The sequence below is a fragment of the Amaranthus tricolor genome, chromosome 3 (genome assembly GCF_026212465.1).
Source record: "Amaranthus tricolor cultivar Red isolate AtriRed21 chromosome 3, ASM2621246v1, whole genome shotgun sequence".
NCBI lineage: Eukaryota > Viridiplantae > Streptophyta > Magnoliopsida > Caryophyllales > Amaranthaceae > Amaranthus > Amaranthus tricolor.
The window spans coordinates 29,168,243-29,191,030 of NC_080049.1; the positions used below are offsets into that span (position 1 = coordinate 29,168,243).

At 31.9% G+C, this 22,788-nt stretch overlaps 2 protein-coding genes across 5 annotated transcripts; one reads left to right on the forward strand and one right to left on the reverse strand.

Moving 5' to 3' along the window:
- The first annotated feature begins 1,975 nt into the window (after positions 1-1,975).
- On the forward strand, positions 1,976-9,042 carry LOC130807463 (transcription factor TGA2-like). The gene is made up of 11 exons (XM_057672672.1): positions 1,976-2,334; positions 2,818-2,903; positions 3,059-3,132; positions 3,222-3,389; positions 5,852-5,923; positions 6,034-6,093; positions 6,774-6,851; positions 7,164-7,218; positions 7,840-8,111; positions 8,213-8,458; positions 8,558-9,042. The coding sequence occupies exons 1-11, from the start codon at positions 2,288-2,290 to the stop codon at positions 8,711-8,713; spliced, it is 1,314 nt and encodes a 437-aa protein (XP_057528655.1). The 5' UTR covers positions 1,976-2,287; the 3' UTR covers positions 8,714-9,042.
- Positions 9,043-9,101: 59 nt separating this feature from the next.
- On the reverse strand, positions 9,102-21,038 carry LOC130807462 (serine/threonine-protein phosphatase 2A 65 kDa regulatory subunit A beta isoform). Of its 4 annotated transcripts, none has more exons than XM_057672668.1 (13): positions 20,889-21,038; positions 20,078-20,488; positions 17,874-18,120; positions 17,282-17,394; positions 16,282-16,361; positions 15,094-15,235; positions 14,912-14,992; positions 14,596-14,700; positions 13,597-13,779; positions 11,243-11,335; positions 10,278-10,417; positions 10,128-10,194; positions 9,102-9,471 (listed from the first exon to the last, which is right to left on the reverse strand). In XM_057672668.1, exons 2-13 carry the CDS (start codon positions 20,468-20,470, stop codon positions 9,352-9,354), a joined length of 1,764 nt encoding a protein of 587 aa, XP_057528651.1. In that variant the 5' UTR covers positions 20,471-20,488; positions 20,889-21,038; the 3' UTR covers positions 9,102-9,351. The 4 variants fall into 4 exon arrangements, with proteins under 4 accessions (XP_057528651.1, XP_057528654.1, XP_057528653.1 ...); XM_057672671.1 differs by having other exon boundaries at positions 9,110-9,471; positions 20,872-21,038; XM_057672670.1 differs by having other exon boundaries at positions 9,110-9,471; positions 20,683-21,038.
- Positions 21,039-22,788: the final 1,750 nt, after the last annotated feature.

Sequence of the window (22,788 nt, forward strand, 5' to 3'; positions counted from 1 at the left end):
ATAGCCGAACAGGCATTGCCTCTACAACTACAAACCCAAATTTATTTTGTCCACGAGTACTTGTTTCCCGTCTTCTTCTGCCGGGCCCACGTCGTATCTTTTCTACTCTTAATTATCTCTCTATTCTTTGCTATACAATATCAAACTACTATAATCTTAAAGCTTGGACTCCGACTCACAATCCTAACCAATTAATTTAATTCAGTCTAAAATTGATTATAAGTTGAATCCATGGAGATTCCGAGTTGAGTATCTTAAGGATTTCTAAAACAATTAAATCTAAAAAATTAGACTTAAAGCTATTGGGTTGTCCAATAGGATCATACCTGCTCAAAACATAACTTCATAATTCCAATAATTCAAAGTCGACTTGGCTTTAGAACAGTAAGCTAAACAAGGTTAATACCCCAAAGCTATAATATATATATATATATATATTTTTTTCTCAATTGACCCTTTTGATGTATAAAACCTCATACATAGTGTATTAATAACAGACACTTAGTTATCATGTACACACATGCTCTAGCTATTGATCTACCTACCAAAGCAACATACAACAAAGTTAGATCTAATGTGATGTAACTGATGTCAATTGATACACTTAAATAAAAACCAATACCAAATAGTTTGATTAGATGAGTTGGTAGACGATTAGAAGTAATTTGCAGTTCGACTCTTAAGCTGTAGAAAGTAGATGTTATAGATCTTTTCTGTATTATTTTATTATTCCCATGAATAGGGTTAGTTTGATGTATGAATTCGACCTGAATAATTGTTTGATCAAACATTGTTAAATATAATTTTTTTATTTAAATTATCAACGTCACTTTTATTTTTCAATCCAACCCTTCATATAGATAATAAAAATGACATATTTTATTTATAAAATATAAGGTAAAGAATGCTTTCAGTATCCCGCATAGGGCAGGGTCTGGGTGGGGGTTTTTCCTGACAAGATGCAGATATACCATCCTCAAGGAGGGAGTAAAGAGGATGCATGCAGTCGAGAAACCCCTTAACTGATACCTGCGTCCAATAGAGATCGAACCCCAAACCTTCTACTTAACATGCGATCCTATTTCATTTCACTTTGTCCTATTTTTAATATTCTACTTTTATTTTGTTTACATAGAAATACCCTTTTATGTATTAACTATTTTATACTTTCTCCGTTTCATCGTACGTGCTATATTACAAGATAATACATTATTCATTCATTATCCTTAATTTGTAATTAATTTTTAATTTATAAGTAAAAACATAGTCAAATGACATTTTATTTGACTTATTTCAAAGCAAAGAACATTAATATCAAACTTTTATAATTATTTATCATTCATAATGAGAGACGGTCTCTTTAAGAGACTATCACTAATTGGGTCGGCCCAAAAAAAAAAATTTATATAATAAGTTTTTTGGTAGGTACTAAGAATATTATAAATATATATTTAAAATATTATAAGTACTTAAGTACTTACTCGGTGGGCATTAAGTATATTATAAATAGACATTAAAGATACTATAAGTAGACATTAAGGATATGGTAAGTAGGCTAATGGACTAAGTTTCTTGGTAGGCATTAAGAATATCGTAAGTAGGCACTAAATACTTTTTCAGCGGACATTAAGTATATTGTAAGTAGACATTAAGGATAATGCAAGTAGGCATTAAGGATACAATAAACAGGCATTAAGGTCTAGTAGGTTGAGCTTGAGAGACGTCTCTTAAAAAAACGGTCTATCAGAAAACCATCTAATTAAGAATTAAATAAGTGTATCAAACCGCATAAAAAGTCAAATAATTCAAGTATTTTAAAACAAAATAAGTATTATTTTAATCCACCAAATTCAAGTATGTAATTAGTAATTTCCCAATCAAATGCAATTAGGCAAATGAAACAAAATAAGTCTCACACCAAGCTATATATAAATAGAATAGTTTATAAAAAGACTCACCTAAATCATAGCCCTTTTCATACCGATACGCAATCCCCTTGTCAGTATTGATTTTTACTCAGAGAAACTTACTTACTCTATGCATTTTTCTCGCTAGGAGTATTACTCATATCAATATCTTCTTTTATCCAACTCGATGTACTGCTACTACTACTTCCCCCTTTCTTTCCTTTCTCAATCATTACACTTGTAACTTCTCTTCTTCTCTATTTTTATGACATAATTTAACTATGTCACCCTTATGTAATCCCCTCACTTCTCTCATTTTCTCTCAATCTTACATCCATTTCTTTAACTAACACACACAAATTATCAATCAAATACACAAAATGCAAGGTTTTAGAGACTTATATTACCACCCAACTTTCATCTACAGGTTTCCATTTCTCTTTTATTTTTTTTTTATACTTTTTTTCGTTTGAAATACTTGCAACAGATATGCAGAAAAATATCACTATCAAGTATAATGAAACGAAAAGTAGTTTTAATACTCTGTTCTAGTGTCTGTCTTTGCATGCTATGTTTTTGTTATGTTTGAAATATTAGAATATATAACGTATATCTTAAAGTCTCAACTATCAGCTTAATTTTTTGGTGAAATTGATTTTTTGATATAGTACAAAAGTTAATATGACAAGAGGTCATGGGTTAATCTCAGCCACACAACCACCCCTTATTAAAGGTGGAACATTCAGTTAGGGATGAACAATCTATAATACATTCATATTTCTAGCTCAAAGTGCTCTTGTATGAAGGGATGTATTAGAATGTTTAATACATTTTGGTAGAGTTAATTCTGTAATCTTTCTTTAACGAGTGTATGGGCTGAGTGTTTTTGTTGGGTTATGTGTTAAAACAGGGGAGATGAAGGTAATACGCGTAACATACAAGAGCTTGATCCTCCTGTTGTTTTCAACCAACAAGATGTGGTTGATTTAAGCCCAAGTAAACACTACCTTAATTAATTACTTTATTATATATATATATATATATATATATATATATATATATATATATATATATATATATATATATACTTTTCAGAATATAAAATTTAAAAAGTAATTTCTAACTACTTTCAAATTTTCTGTTGATTATAGGTGGTTTTTGTGGTCTAAGATCAAGCAATAACGTGATCTTTTCTTCAAGTTTACCCTTAGGAGCATCAAATTCTGTATTTTTCTTTCATTTTTGGAAAATTTGAAAATTACCCATTAATTATTTTTTGTTGATTTTTAATAGATTGGGATATAATAATGGCAGAATAATTATGGGGGTGCATCAGAAAGAAGGGTGGTGGAAAGAGGGGAAGTGATTGGAGAGAAAAAAGGGCAATTAGAGTATTGGGGTGAGAGTGGTGCAACTGCAATGGCTGATACAAGTCAACAGACTGATACTTCTACAGATGTTGATACTGATGACAAAACTCTGGTTCTTTTCTTTCTCTTTTCTTTTGCCTTTTTTGTTTTTTTTTTTTTTTTTTTTTTGGTTTTTGTTATTTGATTCATTGGGTGTAAGTAAACTTAAAATAAACAAGGGTTTTTTTGCTTTGTATTTGATGATGTTGGGATTGTTTTGAAAGTATTTGTTGGAGGCTTGTAGCCATTGGATTTTGACCCGTAAATTTGATTGGCTGAAAATATTAGCTAACAATCTATTTAAATTATCAGTTTAGAATTGATCATAGTGATTATTTTAAGTCAGTAAGTCAATCTAATAAAATTAGTCTTATTATGAGACTGTCTCATTTGAGAATATCTAAAATTATTATTATCAAAGACTTTTTTGATTAAGTAAAACAAAAATTAAAAGAAAAATAAAAGCCAATAAATAACGCATTTGGAAACCAAAAATTTCTAATCAATCATCGTGATTTGTTAATCACTACAAAAAGACAAAAGTAATAACAATAAAATAAACAAAATAAAAGAAATAAATTAAAACAAGAAAATTCTCACCCTATTAAATTCTACGTCATAAAGTGATTTATTAACCTCATAAATAAGTTTAACTTAATTTTTATTTGATTATGTTTATAGATTTTAATCATGTTTTGTACGGTTTGTATTCCTCGATATTCATGTATACTTGCGTAGAACTCCAGGTTATGTGTGTTTGTACAGTTTGGTTGATTTGCCAATGTTGGGTCAGAGTATTAAATACTCCAACCTTTAATTTTGGGGTTTTAAATAAAGATCTGTTGGACAAGAAAACTAAAGGGATTTTTAAGGGTTGTATCCAGAGGTGTTTAAATGTGATTCAACTCGAAAATTTGAATTGAAAGTAAACTGATTTGAAAATATGTTTCTTTTTTAGGTTTATTGTTCGAGGTGCGATTGATTTTTGTAACCGGCATATAACCGTTAATCGAACTTAATAGTGACCGGCCCGAATCATGCTTGAAACCGAACTCGATCCGGCTAAAACCGACTTAACCCGAACGAATTTTAAATCGAATTATTGTAAACCTGAACCAACATCTAACATAGAAGTATGATCGACTCATTCAATCATCTTATTAATTAATAAAGTGATTGATATTTTAATAAATTAAATTTTATAAATACATCGTTTCATATATTTAAAGTTAATAATTAATGGTCAATGTAATAATCAAATAATCAAACTACTTTTAATCAAATTACATGAAAAATGATAGAACTAAAATTTTAATTTACTGTCAAACGAGTAAAAGTAACAATGTAATAATCACTAATTGATTTGCATTTTACCTGTTTTGCTTTAAGTAAAGGAAATCTTATTATCAATTAAAAAATGATTAACAACTTAATTTGATATTGATTCGATCGATAGTAATTAGTAAATCGTAGCCAATTTCTACTTGAAAAGTACCCGAATCCGGTTTGTACCCGGTAAAACCGAATCAATTATTAACCGATGACAATCCGAGACCGATTGACACTCGACTCGAACTTTAGCCGACACCGAACCGATGCTAAACCGATAGCTCGAATAACCAATCTTCAACCGAACCGTGACTAACCGACCCGACCCTAGTGTCACCCTTCGTAACATACATTTGAAAAATAATCGATCTGAAATACAATTGAACCGAACAACATCCATCTGAAACTGACCTGATCACCTGAATGAGCACCTTTTAACTGTATCCGTGATTTCATATCAACTTATTACTCCAATTTTCCTTTAACATCCTACCTTCTCACTAATAGCCATTAGGCGTGAATTTCCTTAAATTTAAACTTTAATCTTTACACTCTAAATATCGACTAATTTTTTTTACTTTTTTTTTTATCTAATTTAAACTCATACAAAATTCTTTGTAGTGTTACATTTTATTTTTAATTTACTTCGAACTAAATTTTATTTATTAAGAGTCTTGTGAATAATGTAATTGTTAAGAGTTGCATACTTACATATAAGACTCATCATTGTTGATACGCTTAAGTGACACTCATCATTATCTTTGTAAATTACAAAGATATGGCTTACGTTTTTAAGCTAATGATTAAATTAGACTCTAAGTCTTGATATCTATTTAACATTCCTGGGATAAACAAAATAATCGAGAGATTCATTAAAAGTAAGATCAACTATATTTTTTCGTCATTTTTCTTGGCACATAACTCGAGGAAGAGAATAAAAAACATAAACATTCATTTAATGACAATTTTATTTACATTTTTTTGTATAACACGGTCTAGCCTTATACATGAGCTATATATCCTAACAACACAAAGTCACAAATAAATAATAATAATAATAATAATAATAATAATAATTTGTAGTCCCTTTGAATGGAAATTGAGTAAACATATAAAAGTATAGTATAGTATGGTATAGGCGTATAGTATATGTATATCATTGACAAGTTGTTTCATTTAATTTGTCCATGCAATCCCATAAATCAGTATGGCATAGTTCAAAATGGAGCAGTAATGGACTCAACAGATCAATCCAAAGGAAAGATAGAAGACCAAAAGGTTCTTTAACTATTTCTTGGATGTTTTTTCTCGTTAGATCTTGTTAATTATCTTTCTTTTCTGTTTATATTGTCGAGATTAAAACTTTGACATTATTATTATGTAAGCAGACTCTTAGGAGACTTGCTCAAAATCGAGAAGCTGCAAGAAAGAGTCGTTTGAGAAAGAAGGTAATCTTTTTTGACTAATTAATTTGTATGGTCTTACAATCATTGATGTTAGAAGCAACAAGGAAGTACATTTGTTGTTCCATCTCGCATGCATGTGATTTTAGCACCTTCAGTTTGTTGCACGCTTGCGTAGTCTACTATGCACAAGTGGTTTCCGTATTTGGACGTATATAATATGTTCGACTTTACTATAACTTAAAAAAAATGTTACATTTGTCTTCTTCACTGTTTACCGGTCGCTCTTGGTCTGTATTTTATTTTTAATTTATAAGTTAAAACATAGTCAAGTGAGATTTTGTTTTGATTCGTCTTAATTTAAATTTTATTAATATTTATAAAGTATTAAATTTTACACAATTAGAAACACTTCTATTAAGAATTGAGTTAGTGTATCAACAAATGTGCAAAGCAAAATAGGACATTTGATGTAAATAAAGTGGTAAATAATACTCATACCGTCCTATTGAAATTGCATCAATTTCCATTTTGGTTCATACTACTTAATTTGGTCATTTCTATTTTTTCTTTTAATCTCATCTATTTATTTTTAACTCTCTTTTAATTTCATCCACACAATTCATTCTTTTATTATTATTTTTTTTAAAAATTTACTCATTTCCTCTTTAATGCAATTCAAAGAGGACAGATGAGTAATTCTTATGTTGGTATTATTTTTGAAGGCATATGTACAGCAACTAGAGAACAGTAGATTCAAGCTTTCACAATTAGAACAAGAGCTTGAAAGAGCTCGTCAGCAGGTGCACTTTCTTATCAATTTTCAATTTTGGTCATAAATAGTGCAAAATGAGAGGAATTTCCTGTTTTATACACTGTTACTACAACCAATTTAGATACCCAAGTCTATTTTGTAATCAATTGAAGTCTATATTTCAGTCAGGTGAACTCAAAATGTTTGGGTGTGAACTTAGGAAAATGAAACAATGAAAATGACAAGTTAAAGGATCAAAAAAGTAAATGTGTGCTGAATTGGTGAAAAAACAATACTCATTTGTGGCCTTACTTGCTTTAAACATGTAATATCTCTTCTTTCTGAATTACGTTTAGTGCAGGGTTTTATTGTCTCGGGTGTTGGAACTGAGCCTGGCCATTCCTTGGGAACTAATGGTAAGAATAAATAATAAAATAAACAAAATTAAAAAAGATAAATTAAAATAACAAAATTCTCATCCTATCAAATTCTGCCGCATAAATATGATTTGTTAACTACACAAATAATTGTTATTTACTAAGACCTCTTATTACTCCCTATTTACTTTTGGTAGTAAATAACATTTCCAATCTCCAAAAATATGATTTAATGAATTATATAAATATAGTCATTATTATCAGAAATCAAAACACTAAATTTTAGCCACATTGAGAATGGACATGAAATATTTAAAATAATCTCTATTTTCAAAGGCCAATTTATAAAATCATATATATTTCATAATTTTGAACATTGTTTACCCTTTATCTTTTAGCAGGGCTATCTCATTAAATTTGGGTTCCAAAGCGAAAGATATAAGGGATTTCTAATATAATATTCCTTTTGTTTTGCATTATTGATAATTTAACTATTTATAGAAAACCCTAATAATTCATATAACATAGTAAAAAAATGTAAATTATAGCTGAACTTAATGTAACTTAATAGCCCGCTTTGCCCTTACTAATCGACGACCATGTCTTTTAGGAGCTTTATTACCCATTGAATTCAGCTTCATTGTTTTTTTTGTTTTGTAGGAGTTGTGGCATTTGATGTACATTATGGAGTATGGCTTGATAAGCATCAAAAGTTGATCAATGACACAAGATCAGCGCTAAACTCGCACCATTCCGATGATGAACTTCAAGTTCTTGTTGAGAGTTTAATGTCACATTACGATGAATTATTCCGAATCAAAGGCAACGCAGCAAAGTCGGATATATTCCACTTGCTGTCCGGCATGTGGAAAACACCGGCTGAGAGGTGTTTCATGTGGCTCGGTGGGTTTCGTTCCTCCGAATATCTCAAGGTCATTACTTCATATCCAACAAACTTGATCAATCAATAAGGTTGTTCCTGTTTTTCTGGGCCTGAAATGGTTTATATACTTGCCAATTTTCGGAATAACAGATACTAGTGAACCACCTTGAACCTCTGACTGAGCAGCAATTGATGGGATTATGCAATCTACAGCAATCTGCACAACAAGCTGAGGACGCGTTGTCTCAAGGAATGGAAGCGCTGCAACAGTCTCTGGTCGATACGCTTTCTGCAAACTGTCTCGGTCCTTGTAGTTCCGGTGTTGTTGCTGATTACATGGGTCAAATGGCGATGGCTATGGGCAAGCTTGCTACACTCGAGAACTTTGTTCACCAGGTATACAAAAGGATGTTAAAAGTCGGGTTTAATGAGTCATTTTACTATAGTCCGTTATAATCTAAAATCAAATACTTTATCTTTTTGTTTTGATATTAGGCCGAACTTTTGAGGCAGCAGACTTTGCAACAAATGCACCGAATTTTGACTACCCGTCAAGCAGCTCGAGCACTCCTAGTTATTCATGATTATAGTACACGTCTAAGGGCACTAAGCTCTCTCTGGCTAGCCCGTCCCAAGAGCTGCAACACTTAATACTTATCGGTTGATGTTATCAGTATCTTCTTTCTTATCGCTGTTAATCGAAAGGCGAGATGGGTTTCTAGATCAAACACTGACGCTACTGATTTGTAGGTGAGGTTCCTAATGTAGTATGGTTATTATGAAAGTAATTTACTATATAGAAGGCTTCTAAGGGACTACTATGTATTGCTTACGAGGAACTGTGTATTATATGTCACAACAAGTAGATGTTTTCCTTCAACAACTATTTATTTTCCTTTTTCTACCATTGTGAAAAAGAAAAAGTTTTGACTATAAAATATACAGGAACCACTAAGATAACCACTTTTACTTAAATTTATAAGGTGTCGTTATGTATATAAAATAGGTAAAAGTTAAATTTTCGGTAAATCCTAAAACCAAATGAAACACTTTTTCCTTTTTTTTTTGTAACAAGAAGTCTTATTAGGTAAGAGAAATAGAGAAAACAAGAGGGTACAAATAATACGAGTGCAGTCAAAGAACTTCAAAATGTAACACTAATACACCGCTACAAGCGAACCGAAAAATGTTGCAAAATATTTAGTTGGATCCAAGTGCCATTAGCAATTACAAGGCTACAGTGAAGTCAACATATAACAAACTTACAATCCACATTTCGCTAGCCTGACTTAACTAGACATCATCACATTATCAATTGACTGGAGCGCTTGGTTTGCGAAGAAACGAACATCAACATCAGGATCCTCATTCAACTCGACTAAACACGGACGAATTGTTGTTTCAACTACCTGCATCACAAGTAAAACCCCATGTATCTATCAATCAGGTATGCACATCAGTCGAATAAGACTTAAATACGCCCTCGCCAACATAATTGTCATGTAATCAAAACCATTTACAATCACGGATATTGCATCATTTCGCAAAAAGCCGTATAAAGTTGGTGTTATTATGAAAGGGTCAACATACAGACTATAAATTCAACCAGCTCGCAGTTAGACCCTTAAGTTAATTGATATCATTATGAAATTCAGCAGGACCGTCTCGTAAATTTTCGGAAAATTTATGTTATTGACCCTCACAATTAAAAGAAAAAAAAATACTAGTATATGATAAAATATCTCCATTGATTACAATAATATTCAGCTCTTTATTACTTGTTCACTCTCTCCATTGATAAAATAGTATACATGTATTCGCGGTAATTGAACCAATAAATCAAATAAGTATAATAGTATACTTTTAGGGCTCTCTGATGGGGCCTTGTGCAGTAGACTGCCTTGTACATGCTAATCGACGACCATGAAATTTAGTCTCAACTCACAAATGATGGTAAAATGTAGCTTTTGGACATTATAAGATAGGTATCTAGTCTATCAAATCCATAAAAGAAGTATATACTGTACTACTATATAGGATGTAGAAATGATGTGTGTATACTTACAGATTGATCAACTATTGATACAAGAGATTGCAGCACCTTTGCCACATTGAACTTTATGTTCGGAACCCTAAAAATTTGACATGAATTAGTGAGGTGTACCACAAATATACATTTGTTTTGCTAATTTAGTAAAGCTGATAGAGTTCATACCTGTCTTTCGAGGCAGTAACCACAACTGGCAACAGTTTAGAGCACGTAATCTCAGAACCCAAGACAGGAGCAAGTAAAGAAATGGCATGCAAAATTGTCATCCTATACAAATAGTGCGGATTACTCATCATCTCCAAAACCTGCCAGTCCATGGTTTAAGGAAATTGATTAGTATTTCACCGGGATATGCCCCAATAGTGTGAACATACAACGAAACAAATGAAGAAAATTCACATATACAGAACAATGAGAGTTGAGATAGATATCTTCAAGATAGTTCTTTGTACTAAAACATTCATACATAATGATTTTAAAGAACATTAATAGGATGGAAGTATTGGAGCATAACATCCCAATGCTCCTAAATGCCAAACATAATCAATCCATGATAAAGGGTTCGGACACACAAATTGTAATCCACCATAATAACATTAAATAGTTGGCCTAGCAAATTACAGTGAACCTGATTCAATCCCAATAAGCACCCGAAGTTATCATTTTTTTGTGCAAATCGAAGTCCCTAAAATTAATAGCACCAATTCAGATAATTTCCATTGCAAAATAACAGACATTAGACTGGTATGACTAACCCAACATGACCCAAATTTCAATCAAAATGTCATCATACAAATACAAAACAAACTAGACAAACTTGACTTGAACTGAGCCCAACTAGACAACCTGTTCTCAACATCAATAGAAACAGCCAAGGAGTTCTTAATATTACCTTGGATACCTTGAAATCTAAGCTCTGGGTTGTATAAAACAGGCCAAAAAACCCAAAACTTCTGGTTAAGTAACCATGGAGACTCCAACTACTTCGGGCTGTGGTATAAAGGAATTTTGGCCTTGGATAAGGCCATACTAATTACATTCTAAAGCCACTCCAAACCGCTTGGTCTGCTTAGTCAAAGATCAAGATCCACTCAGCCAGTACACATAAATGATATAATCAGAGTCCTTACCTGTGGAACAATGTGCTGCATGGCCCACTCAGGACCAAATTCTTCTGCAAGGCGCTTCACATTATTAGCAGCAGCATCACGAATAGAGTACACCTACAACAATCAAATATACATATATATATATATATATATATATTAATGCTAAACATAGTACGTTCGGAAAATCATTTTCTGGAAAGAAAAAACTTCCAAGTTGCAAATGTTTTAATGATTTATAGGGTTGGGATGAGTAAAAGGGAAACTTCATCTTACATCTTTTACTAAATGCATGCGTGAAGATATATTATAAATTTACACATATCACTACCAAAATAAAATTCAAATATGCATTTGGAGTATAATCATCTTTTGTAACTATTATAAATTAGTATTATTCACTTTTATGTAAAACAGAAAAATAGATTTAAAAAAGGTTATATTCTTGAAAGCTAATAAAAAGAAAATATAAAAAACCTATCATACACACTTATGTTTAAGGGCATCACAAATTCAAGTTCAAGTTACAACAATGTCAAAGCCTTTTAACCTCGACATATGGGGTTGGCTCCATATCCACATAAGAGATTGTATGTAATGAATCACCTTTTCCATTCACACCAAAGCTATATGTTCCTGACTTCGTGCAACCCTAATAAAGTTGTATCCTTATTCACCCCCTTCATCCAAATCATTTTTGACCTCCTTTATCTGGTGTAGTTATCGCTTATCCAACTCTTAATCATCTCCTTTATCTTAATTGCAACACTAAGCAATTTCAGTTGGGATTGCAGTAATGATGACAATGATATGGGGTGATGTCATTATGGAACTACCAATACGATCCAAAACATGTAGGTAGTAACAGTTCGCTACATTAAAAAAAATTTACAATTCAGTTGAAATAATACGATGCAGCCTTATTTTTGCACTATGATTCTATCTCTAAGCGTATGTCCACACATACACTCAACATATGCATCTCAATTACTCCTATGGATTGTTGTTCTCCTTTTTAGATGCCCGAACATTCCAGAGTCATAATAAAGCAAATTTGATGGTCATCCAAAATCTCTTTAATTTTTCTAGTACACTATCATGGCTTAATATCTCTATAGCTCCTCTGTGTTGGGAGCCTTTCACATTCAAACTATGATTCACATATAGGTCAAAGCTCTCCAATCCTCAGGAAAATAAAATCAAGGTCCGTACAACACTAGATGATTCTTCTAGGTCTTCTTATTTCTACATATCTTCGTTTGCCACCCTTGATTGTTGAACTTGCACTCCATAATCCATATACTCAGTTCTACAACTAATTATGATAACTCATTATGTACTAGTTTATGGATAAAAAGTGTCAAAAAAGTACCTAATAAAAAAAATTTTCAAAAAAGTACCTAATAAAATTTTTTTTTCCAAAACATACCTAATAAAAAATTTTCTTTTCAAAAGAGTACCAAGTAACAGCTGGGGTTAAGTTTTCCTTTATCTTTTTTGCCCATCTTTAAAAAGAGTACCTAATAAAATTTTTCTTTTCAAAAGAATACCTAACGGCCGGGGATAATGATGTAGTTGGTGGAGTTATACTAGAATGGGTTCTTGCAAGTCTTCTTGTAATGGCCAAGCCCTCCACAATTCCCACACTTGTTTTGCTTGAAGTCTCTTTCAAAAAAATTCTTGTTCTTCTTTCCATCTCTACCCTCATCAAACTCGGGCTTTCGCTTGTTTTTTGTAGGTCTTCCTGGCATATTTCTAAAAGGCGGAGGAAGAGGCTTATCCAATTGAGAAGTTGGCCAATGCCTGTGACCAGGCATTCCATGGAATGTTGGAGCATAGGTTTTTGCATGATGGCAATACCAATGTTCTAAGAGTAATGTTGTGTTCTTGGTACTCTTTTGAAAAGAAAAATTTTATTACGTACTCTTTTAAAAAGAAAAATTTTATTAGGTACTCTTTTAAAAAGAAAAATTTTATTATGTACTTTTTAAAGGTGGGCAAAAAAGATAATGAAAAACTTAACTCCAGCTGTTACTTGGTACTCTTTTGAAAAGAAAATTTTTTATTAGGTATGTTTTGAAAAAAAAAATTTATTAGGTACTTTTTTGAATTTTTTTTTTATTAGGTACTTTTTTGACACTTTTTATCCATAAACTAGTACATAATGAGTTATCACATTTTTCCCTAATTATTAACATATTTCAAGAAACATTTGTGTGCTTAATGATAAATGAGATCAGAAAAAACTTAAGGTTTATGGACAATGGACAATTTAATATTTCAATGTAATTATCAACATATTTCAAGTAAAGTTTATGCACTTAATGATAAATTAGATCAGAAAAAACATACGGATGGATCAGGAAGAAATTTCTAACCTTATCCTGTAACCACTGCATGCATAGGGCACCAAGTTTATCATCAAAAAATCCAACCCCAAGCTGGCTTGCAAGTAAAGGTATGTACTCAATTATCGCAAGTCGAACTCTCCAATGTCTATCTTCAGCAAGCTCGACAATGGCGGGCAAGAGGGATTGAGACAATAAATCAATACCGATAACCTGCAACATAGCTTCACCAACATGATTAGAGGTAGTGAAAGACCTACAGCAAATAAAGAATACAAATGAATACAGATTTCTTAATGCATTTGATATCATGCACAAATATCAGAGGAAGAAATTCATAGTAATAAAAGCTCCAAAATTTTGTGCACCAAATTTACCAACTTATTTCGAAAATTTGTACCATTACCAAATCACCATCCAGAAATAAATTAGGATCGGCAATGCGACTTTGCATGAATACAAATTCTATGGTTCTTCGTTTAATTTAACTTATCTTTATCTCAATTCTACGGCCATTTTTTGTCACCTAACCTTAACTAAAAAACATTTTTAGTTCAACTCCAGAAAAGAGTAAAACAACGTTTCAAATTGTGAAATTTTCATGAACCATAAACAATTGAACTATAATATGCAGAGAGTTGGTACAATCTTAATTGAGGTGGAAAATTGGATGTGTTTAGTAGCTTCCTACAATATTTCAGTCAGGACTTGGGAATGGTTCTAACACCCTGACAGAGGCAAATTATAAACCCCCCTCCCTGAACAATTGGAGTTGTATCAATTTTGCAATTTACTTGCTAGCATATTTGTTGAAGCAGATCGGCCCATAAAACTAACTGAATGTGCAATTAAAACCCAATTCTCATAAGAGCAGCACACAGGAGTTTACCATGTTGATAATTGACCCACAAAAAGGTTCAAAATAAGAACAGCCCACTGCCAACAGTTGACTTGAGCAAGTCCAACTCGAGGCTGTAAAGCATAAAAAATCACCAAAAAAATACTCACCACACAACACTTATCACATACCTGATTCACTTGATCAAGCTTGCTGATTATATTAAGGCGAACATCTGGAAATTCATCCTTCAACAGGGAAAGAAAAATGGGAAGAAGGTGCTCAATTGTAGCTTCCTGCATACAGGGCCAAATATATCAAGTTCTAATAAATGTAAACATGTTAAATAAATTACACTTGAAAATCGTGAATGGAAAACCTCTACTCCATAAAACCAGGATTCCTGCACTATGCCATTTCTAAAAAATTTAAGAAAAGAAAACAGATTTATATGAAATCCCATCCTGCTAAAATGTAAACACTTAATTTCAAATTAATATCTTTTACCTTTCCCAAAACAGGAGCCATTCCCATTATAACAGAAGCCAAAGCAGAGCGAACATGTTGAGAAGAATCTAATGACAAGTCCTGCAGAGTGCCAGAGTAAGAAATAAAAGACATAGCTACCAATATAAACGATGTTCACATTACAACACTAGCACACTACAGAAAAACATATATAGGTATACCTTAACACATGGCAGAATATGTTGGATGGCCAGCTCAGGGCTCAAAATCCGACAAAACTTAGTTACTTTACCAGCAGCAGCAATACGTACTTCAGCTTCATTGTCTCTAAGTAGTCGCACATATGCAGGAACTAGATCCGCCCTAAAACAAAGTAAAACACTAATTAGGAGCTTCTAGATTAAGCATTTTATCCAAGATGTGAAATTTGTTGATTAAAATTACAGGGTGTTTTAACGAGTTAAAATGCATCGATGATCACAAAGAAATAGAAACTAAACTCTTAAAAGAAAAAATTTCTATCCACGAAAGGAATAAATGGAGAAAAGGAATGACTAATTTCCTCACAAAAAATGAATAGGCCAAAGACAACACATGAATCCACGTACTTTATATTGCATCAAAAATCCGATAACATGCAGTAATTTTACCACCACATGTTGATTATTTTCAAAAACTCTCACAAGCAATCTCATGCCTAAATTAATAATGTCAAAAAAAGCTAGCAGCTATGGGTCAATGAAGGCAATAAACAACAGCAGCTCAACACTTTTCTAGGAACATACGTGCTAGGTAAGTAATGATTGACTCTTTTAAACAACAAAGCCTCCAAATTTCCCTGATCCAATGTTACCCAAGTTCGCTGTATGAATTCACAATTCGCCCAAATAGCCTTAAGATTCGCTTGTTTCAATTTGCAAGGGAACAGTGAATTGTGGTATCGTAAAGCATCTAAGTGAATTGTGGTATCGTAAAGCATCTAACACTAGTCCACCATTCACCTTGATGAAAATTGGAAACATATGATACTCTAACTTACGCGAGAGCAACCATTACAATAAGTTTTAAGAACTCTATCTCTTTGGAGTAAACATGCTAACCACAATCTCTATAAAATTTATTTTCAGTGAACATAATTTATCGAAATTCTGGGATTGAAACTTGAGAAGACGTAAAGATCCCAGAAAACATTCACATACAGTCACAAAAGTATACCTTCAAGTAATAAAATTGAGATAAATATTGGAAAAAATAGAGCAGTCCTGAAAAGCGCCAAAGTTTTAGATTCTATGTAAATGCACTCACCCAAATATAACTTAGATTTTTAGAACCAAAATATCATCTACTTATCGCTTTCAATTTAAAGTTCAAATTTCAAGATCAATAATAGAGCAAAGATCTGAATATACCTTGTAGGCTCAGGGCCAACAGCTTCGCAAAGTTCATACAGTTGATTGGCAACCATGTACCTTACACGCCAAGACTTATCCTGTTCAGACACGGCAAGCAATAAAAACAATTATGGAAGAGAGAAGATATATAAAATCTCTAAAATGTTACACACACATGTACGTTTCTTTTTAAAATCCCCTTTTTTAAATAACTTAGTGAAAAACTTGACCATTCACAAAGCAATCTATCAAAAAAGGAAACCCCAAATGTAGCATTACATCCTTCACACATTTCATTAGACCAAAACAATTACATAATATTCACATTTTCCCTGTTCCCAACTTCATAATAACCATAATAACAGAAGACAATGACTACTCCATGCACTAGCTAGCAGCTGTTTACTACAAACCCAGGGCCTTCATTGTAATGATAATGAGAAGGTTTATCATATTTTCTATAACAAAAAGATCAGCCATAATGAATGTGCCCCAAGTTTGGACAAGAATTCATTGACACCAATAAAAAAAGTATAGAAGTATTTTTTAAAAGGGAGGAGTTCATTTTTCGACCAATCACTAAAATACACAATACAATTTGATATAGCAACTTTTAAAACTGAAAGATTGAAATAAGACAAAAGAAACCACAAATAAAAGATAGAAGTAATTTTGAATTCATACCAGCTTATTCAATTATTAAATTCAAATTCAAAAATATCAATGGAGCAACTATGGAAACTTCAAACATAAATAAAACAGATTCACAAGGAAAATAAATTTACTGTAAATTCTCAGATCATTTGAAGACCGAGTATTACAATTATAGAACACTATCAAGAATAGGGTTTCACTGCACCATACCCTAAATGGTAACAGTCATAGCCAAAGAAGTTTCTTCACTAACAATAATAGTGAATGCTAAAAATTGCACCAAAAAATAACGGATTTAGATAAAATTGCTAGTGGAACAACATAAACATGCAGAATCAAAAAATAAAAAACGAAAACAAGTTACCTGAGAGAAATTAACAATCACAGGAAGTATATGTGCGACACAATCTTGTGGCTCCAACAACTTTCCAAGTGCAGCACAACTCTCAACGGCTAACAAACGCACAGAATCCTGATCTAAAATCAAATGAAGTTCATAAAATCATTATCATTACTTAAATAAAAACAACATAAAAATATGTAGAGTATGAAAACAAGAAATGAAAAGAAAGTGAAAATAGTAAAATATTTCTAAAAGACCACTATTCCTACAACAGAATAATAAACTGAAATGACTTTGGAGAGAAAATGGTTCACAAGATTTGCCACATGGAAGTTTGGTTGCTGCATTAGTTATTAATATAGACATAGATGAATATTAACGCCCAACCTCAGAAATAGATTAGATATGTACAGAATTGCAAATTAGTGAAGCAAAGTCGAGGTCACAACTAAGAGGTCATGGCATATCAAACTTCAACTCTGATCTTCAATACAAAAAATGGGACAAAAAACAGTCTCTTATTTCAAAAAAAAAAAAAGGAAAAATATTTCAATAAAAAAATAATATCTCGTCAGCATGAAGCTGAGATTGCAAAGCAGTGGGCACCACTTACCATCTTGGGTTAGATCCTCAAACATTGTCATAACGTCAGTCTTCAGATGAGTAGCTTCAACAGTTGCTGCAAACTTTCCCAAATTCGTGGCAGCAGATCTTCTCACCATTGGCATGTCATCTTGACACAGCTGATTATATATAGATCTTAGCTCAGTCTTCAAAAGGTCTGGGGCACTTGGATAGGCAATGTGAAAAAGTCCACAAGCAGATACTCGAGCTGTAAACCATTCTCCTGCTGCCAATCTCTGTAACGTAGAAACCATGAATTTACGAGACTCTAAGGAATAACAGATGCACATGGCCATGCAAGTTAAATAAGAACAGAACCTATGTACACACATGATTTATCAAAATGATGAGCCGTTGTAATCATAGATATATCGTCTCAAAGTAAAATGTAAGAAATGCACCAAATTTTCATAGAACTCATAACACATTCCTATATGCTCAATAGACACGGTCCAAAGTATGTTTGCCCAAAGGAAGGGGTAAAAGTCACATAAGAATTGAAGAAACACCAGTATTAGGTATGAAAAAGATATACCACATAAGCATCCAACTCAAAAGAAAATGTCACCTATCATATCAAATAATCAAAATTAGCTTCGACCATATCCATTATATTTCATTTTTGAGCAAGGAAATAAGTCATAACATAAGGAAAACTAAAAATATCACGCATACTTTTGTAGGAAATTAGAATCAAATATAAGATAGAATACTTAGAAGGAATATTATCTTTTTATTTAGGAATATCTTTTTTGTTATTTAGAAAGTTTAGATCTTTTTATCTTTTCTAATATTTAAGATAATAAGGTGATTTTTTTATCTATTATTTCGGTTTAGGTTAATATTTCATTATCATCTTCGTTAAATGTGTTGCCAAACACAATCTAAGTCGCCTAAAATTCTTAATAGAAAGTCATGGTCAAAACAAGGGATGAAGTTGTGGAGCGCAGACAATTCATCAACAAAGGATGAAGTTTTGGGAATGCGAACAATAGTAGTAGTTTTTAGTTCCCATAGTCAATGGCGAAACTCGAATAAAATTTGAGGGGGGGCGGAGTTAATAAAAAAAATTGAATTCAACTAATATATAGCCAATCAATACAACAAACGTAATTTTGAGTTAAAGTAAACCTCGACGCTCTTTTAGCACTTCTCCTAATCGCTTTTCTATAATCTCAATTAAACTAATTATTAAATAAAGAAAACAAGATTCAATTAAAAAATATAAAATAAACCTTTCTCATTCAATTGAGGATGATAAGCTTAATTTTTGATTTTGTCCATTTCTCCTAATCGCTTTTCTTTCGTTTTTTTAGTTTTTAAATGATAATTTCATTCCTAATTTGATACTCCATTATTACTTACTCCTATAAGATTTATTTTTTTATTTTATATTAGTTATTCATTCTCTTCCTTTAATTGTGTTGCTTTTATTTGTTGGCCTAAATTTTTTAAAAATATAAAATGATGATTGTATATTTGTATGTAAAAAAAATTTACCGAAAATCTCATACCCACCCCAACAAAGTTTCGCCCCTGCCCATAATTTCTAGAAATGGATTCTACGGATACAACCCAAATGGATGCAGTAGGCAAGCAAAAAAAAAATCCCTTGGACCTTTCACCTCTAACCTCCAGTACATATCCACTGCCAAAAATTCACCTGCTTTACAGACACATGAACTTAACAAATACATCCAGCAAAACGCTCTTCAAACTTCAAAGGCAATCCCAAATCACTTTCATCAGAAATCACATATAATTGTTACATCATCTTACAGATTAACACTTGTGTGGCAAGCAACCTCACCACACAATTAATTAATAACAGAACGAAGACAATGATATGAGACATAACTTGATGGCTGATGATTAGGAAAAGACGAAGATGATTATCACTGCTTCACTGGTCCATCAGAGCTAAAAGTAAGCCTAAACTCTTCCACACTATTCAGAAAAAAATATAAAAACTATAGGAATTAACTAAGCATAGTAAAAAAGCTTAGTTTTTTATTTTAACATATGCGCCAATGAAGCAGGAGATGCCAAATTCAATAACAAATCATCAAGTTCAAACTTAGACAATCAAATTCAATAAAATTTTTAATGTTAGCAATGAAAACATGAAAACAAACACAATAGACAACACCAATTATGAAATACTCATTACTTGATAGACAAAGAAAAACGGACCTTGACCAAAGGAATGAAATAATCAACCAAATCATTTTCCCTCATCTGGGATCCGATTCGACACAATGACTCCACAGCTTTTTCCCTTACACAAGTTTCCTCAACGGTGCAAAGTGTTTCCAATGGTGGAAGCAGAACATGGGCATATTCCACGCCACCAACATATGGTATGAAAACACCCAATTCTTCTGCCATTGCAAGAAGAACCTCATCATCATCATCATTGTTCTCGCTAAGAAACGGGATCAACTCCTTTCGAGTACGCTCCTCCCCGAGCGCACGAGCAATGGTAGACAGCCTCCTAATGGAATTCAAGCGTAGCTGTATATCATCATTTTTCAATTCATCAATCAAAACGGCAATTGGATACAAGGGCTCATCAATGGTAGACATTGTATCTCAAATTTTCACCTGCAACAATATATAGCACTACCAATCATTACCATGCTTAAAAATCTATAAATCAACAAAATACAAATTCAATTTTGAAAGCGTCAATTACTATGGAAGAATCAAAAGCCAAAAATGGGATCCGAAGAAAACCCTAGAATTTTGAGCTCGGAAATTAAAATGCGAGTTAAATCTAGATAATTTAAAAGAATTACAAAATCAAAGAAGCCAAAAAAATATGAATCTCTAATTTGTAGGTGAATTTTCGCAAGTTATCATAAATTGGATAAAAATTATAGAATGAAAAGGGATACTGAATCTCAATTGTTAGAGTCGGAATTTTGCGAGATAATGTGAGAGATTGGAATTTGGGGGAAAATGTAAGGAATAGAGAGAATAGCAACTGGGTAAAAGGGTATACGTCTTCCCGCTGGCCAGGTTGCGATCCTGATCTTGATTTTGATCTTGATGTTGATTTTGATGTCTGGGTTTCCAACGTTCAGTATTTAGGAGGGATCGAGAGGGAGTGGACTGCCATTTTTACCACCAAACGATTTTTTTGGACAAACTTTTAACTTTTTTTTTTTTTTTTTCAATTTTTCCCCCAATTTTTCCAATAAAGTAAATATGATTTTTTTTTTCTTGGTTCATTATAATTTTCAAATTAATGTATTATTTTGATAATGTATACATTAAATTATATATAACAAAAAATTATACGATCAGATAATTGAAACAATATTCCACTTAATTATATTTTTTCTTTTATATTAGCCGTAATATATAAATTAAACTTAGATAATGAATAGTCCTAATATCTGTAATGTAGCAAGTACTTTAAAACAAAGAGCACTACCTCTTGGTTAAATATATTAATAATTAAAATTATGTATTGAATAATGTTAAAAAAAATAGAAATGCAACAGTTAAAAAAACTCAATAAAGTAAATCTTGACTGATTGAATAATGTTAAAAAAAATCATAAGTGTAACAGTTAAAAGAACTAAATAAAGTATATCTTGATTGATTGAATAATGTTAAAAAAAAATCAGAAGTGTAACCGCAAGCTAAAGTATCCCGGACTAAATTTAAAGTGCCAAATTAAAGAGGAATATAAGAACTAATGGATTGAAGGTAGTCTAAGAGTGATTTTTGAAAGGGAAATGTCGAGTTTTAATAAGTTAGAGTTTTGAATTTGGGGAAAATGGGGAGGAAGAGACCTGCAGCTGTTATTATGCTCGATGGTATTTGCAGTTAATAAGTGCGAACAGGGTCAAACAAGTCAACAGGTCTGTTCGCAGTTACTAACTGCGAACAACTTCTTTGCATTTTTAAAAAATTAAGCATCTGTTCGTGCTTTGGAAATTAGACGCTTATTTTTAAAAATAAGTTGATTGTTAACTTATTTCGTGTTTTTTCTTTTATAAATTCGCTTATTTATTTTATTTTTTAACATACCGTTGGCTCACATAAATGTATTCCCTCCATTACCTAAAAAAACTCCCTGTAGCTCAATCAAATTGTTTAATTTGTATTTTTGACGCTTTTGATTGATTATTTTTAACTTGAAATTTATTCTTAATTTATAATACTTATAAAACACAATTAAATGCAATCTCAAAAAAAAAAAAAAATTGCAATCTTAATTAAGTTGTCTCAATATGAATTTAATTAAAATCAACTTTATATAATTTTTACTATGCACATTTAGAAATAATTAGAATAATTTGATTAATATGTTAACAAGCGTGCAAAAAGTAAATAAGACAATGTGATTGAATTGAAGGGAAAGTACTCTAAGTATATAACGATGATTTGTAATATTGTCAAATCACTTTTATGTGGAAGAATTTGATAGGGTAGAGCTTTTAGTATTTCAATTCATCTTTTTTATTTTATTTAGTTTATTATAGTATTTATTTTATCTTTATATGATGACTTACAAATCACATAAATTAATTAGAAATTTCTTATACGAGGGAGTATTATTTACTTAGTCGGTGACAATTTGAAAAACATCAGCTTATAGATAATGTTAGTTGGTCACGCCTGGGCGATACGATGTAAAGATGCGGAGTCAACTTTAGCCTCACTCGCCCCTAACCGTTGTAGAAACTGCTCCGATTTTTTCTCGAGTCGAAAGACTCTTTGGCCGCGTTCTTTTTTATGGGTATGAGTTGTCGTCGTCCTTTCTTTTCCAGACCTTGACCATAGTTTTTTACGGTCGGAATACACTGAATATGATGATGATGATATATGTTTTCAATTGAATAGTAAAATGCTCACATTGCTTCCGAATGTTATTTTCATTTTGCGTTAGA

Bases quoted from the DNA above. Each gene is read 5' to 3' on its own strand.
- LOC130807463 (XM_057672672.1), top strand. From the start codon at position 2,288: ATGCAAGGTTTTAGAGACTTATATTACCACCCAACTTTCATCTACAG. The intron at 2,335-2,817 runs GTTTCCATTTCT...GTGTTAAAACAG, and splicing joins CACCCAACTTTCATCTACAG to GGGAGATGAAGGTAATACGC. The intron at 6,852-7,163 runs GTGCACTTTCTT...CGTTTAGTGCAG, and splicing joins TTGAAAGAGCTCGTCAGCAG to GGTTTTATTGTCTCGGGTGT.
- LOC130807462 (XM_057672668.1), bottom strand. From the start codon at position 20,470: ATGTCTACCATTGATGAGCCCTTGTATCCAATTGCCGTTTTGATTGAT. The intron at 17,395-17,873 runs GTAAGTGGTGCC...ATTTGATTTTAG, and splicing joins TGAGGATCTAACCCAAGATG to ATCAGGATTCTGTGCGTTTG. The intron at 10,195-10,277 runs GTATGAACTCTA...TCAAATTTTTAG, and splicing joins GTTACTGCCTCGAAAGACAG to GGTTCCGAACATAAAGTTCA.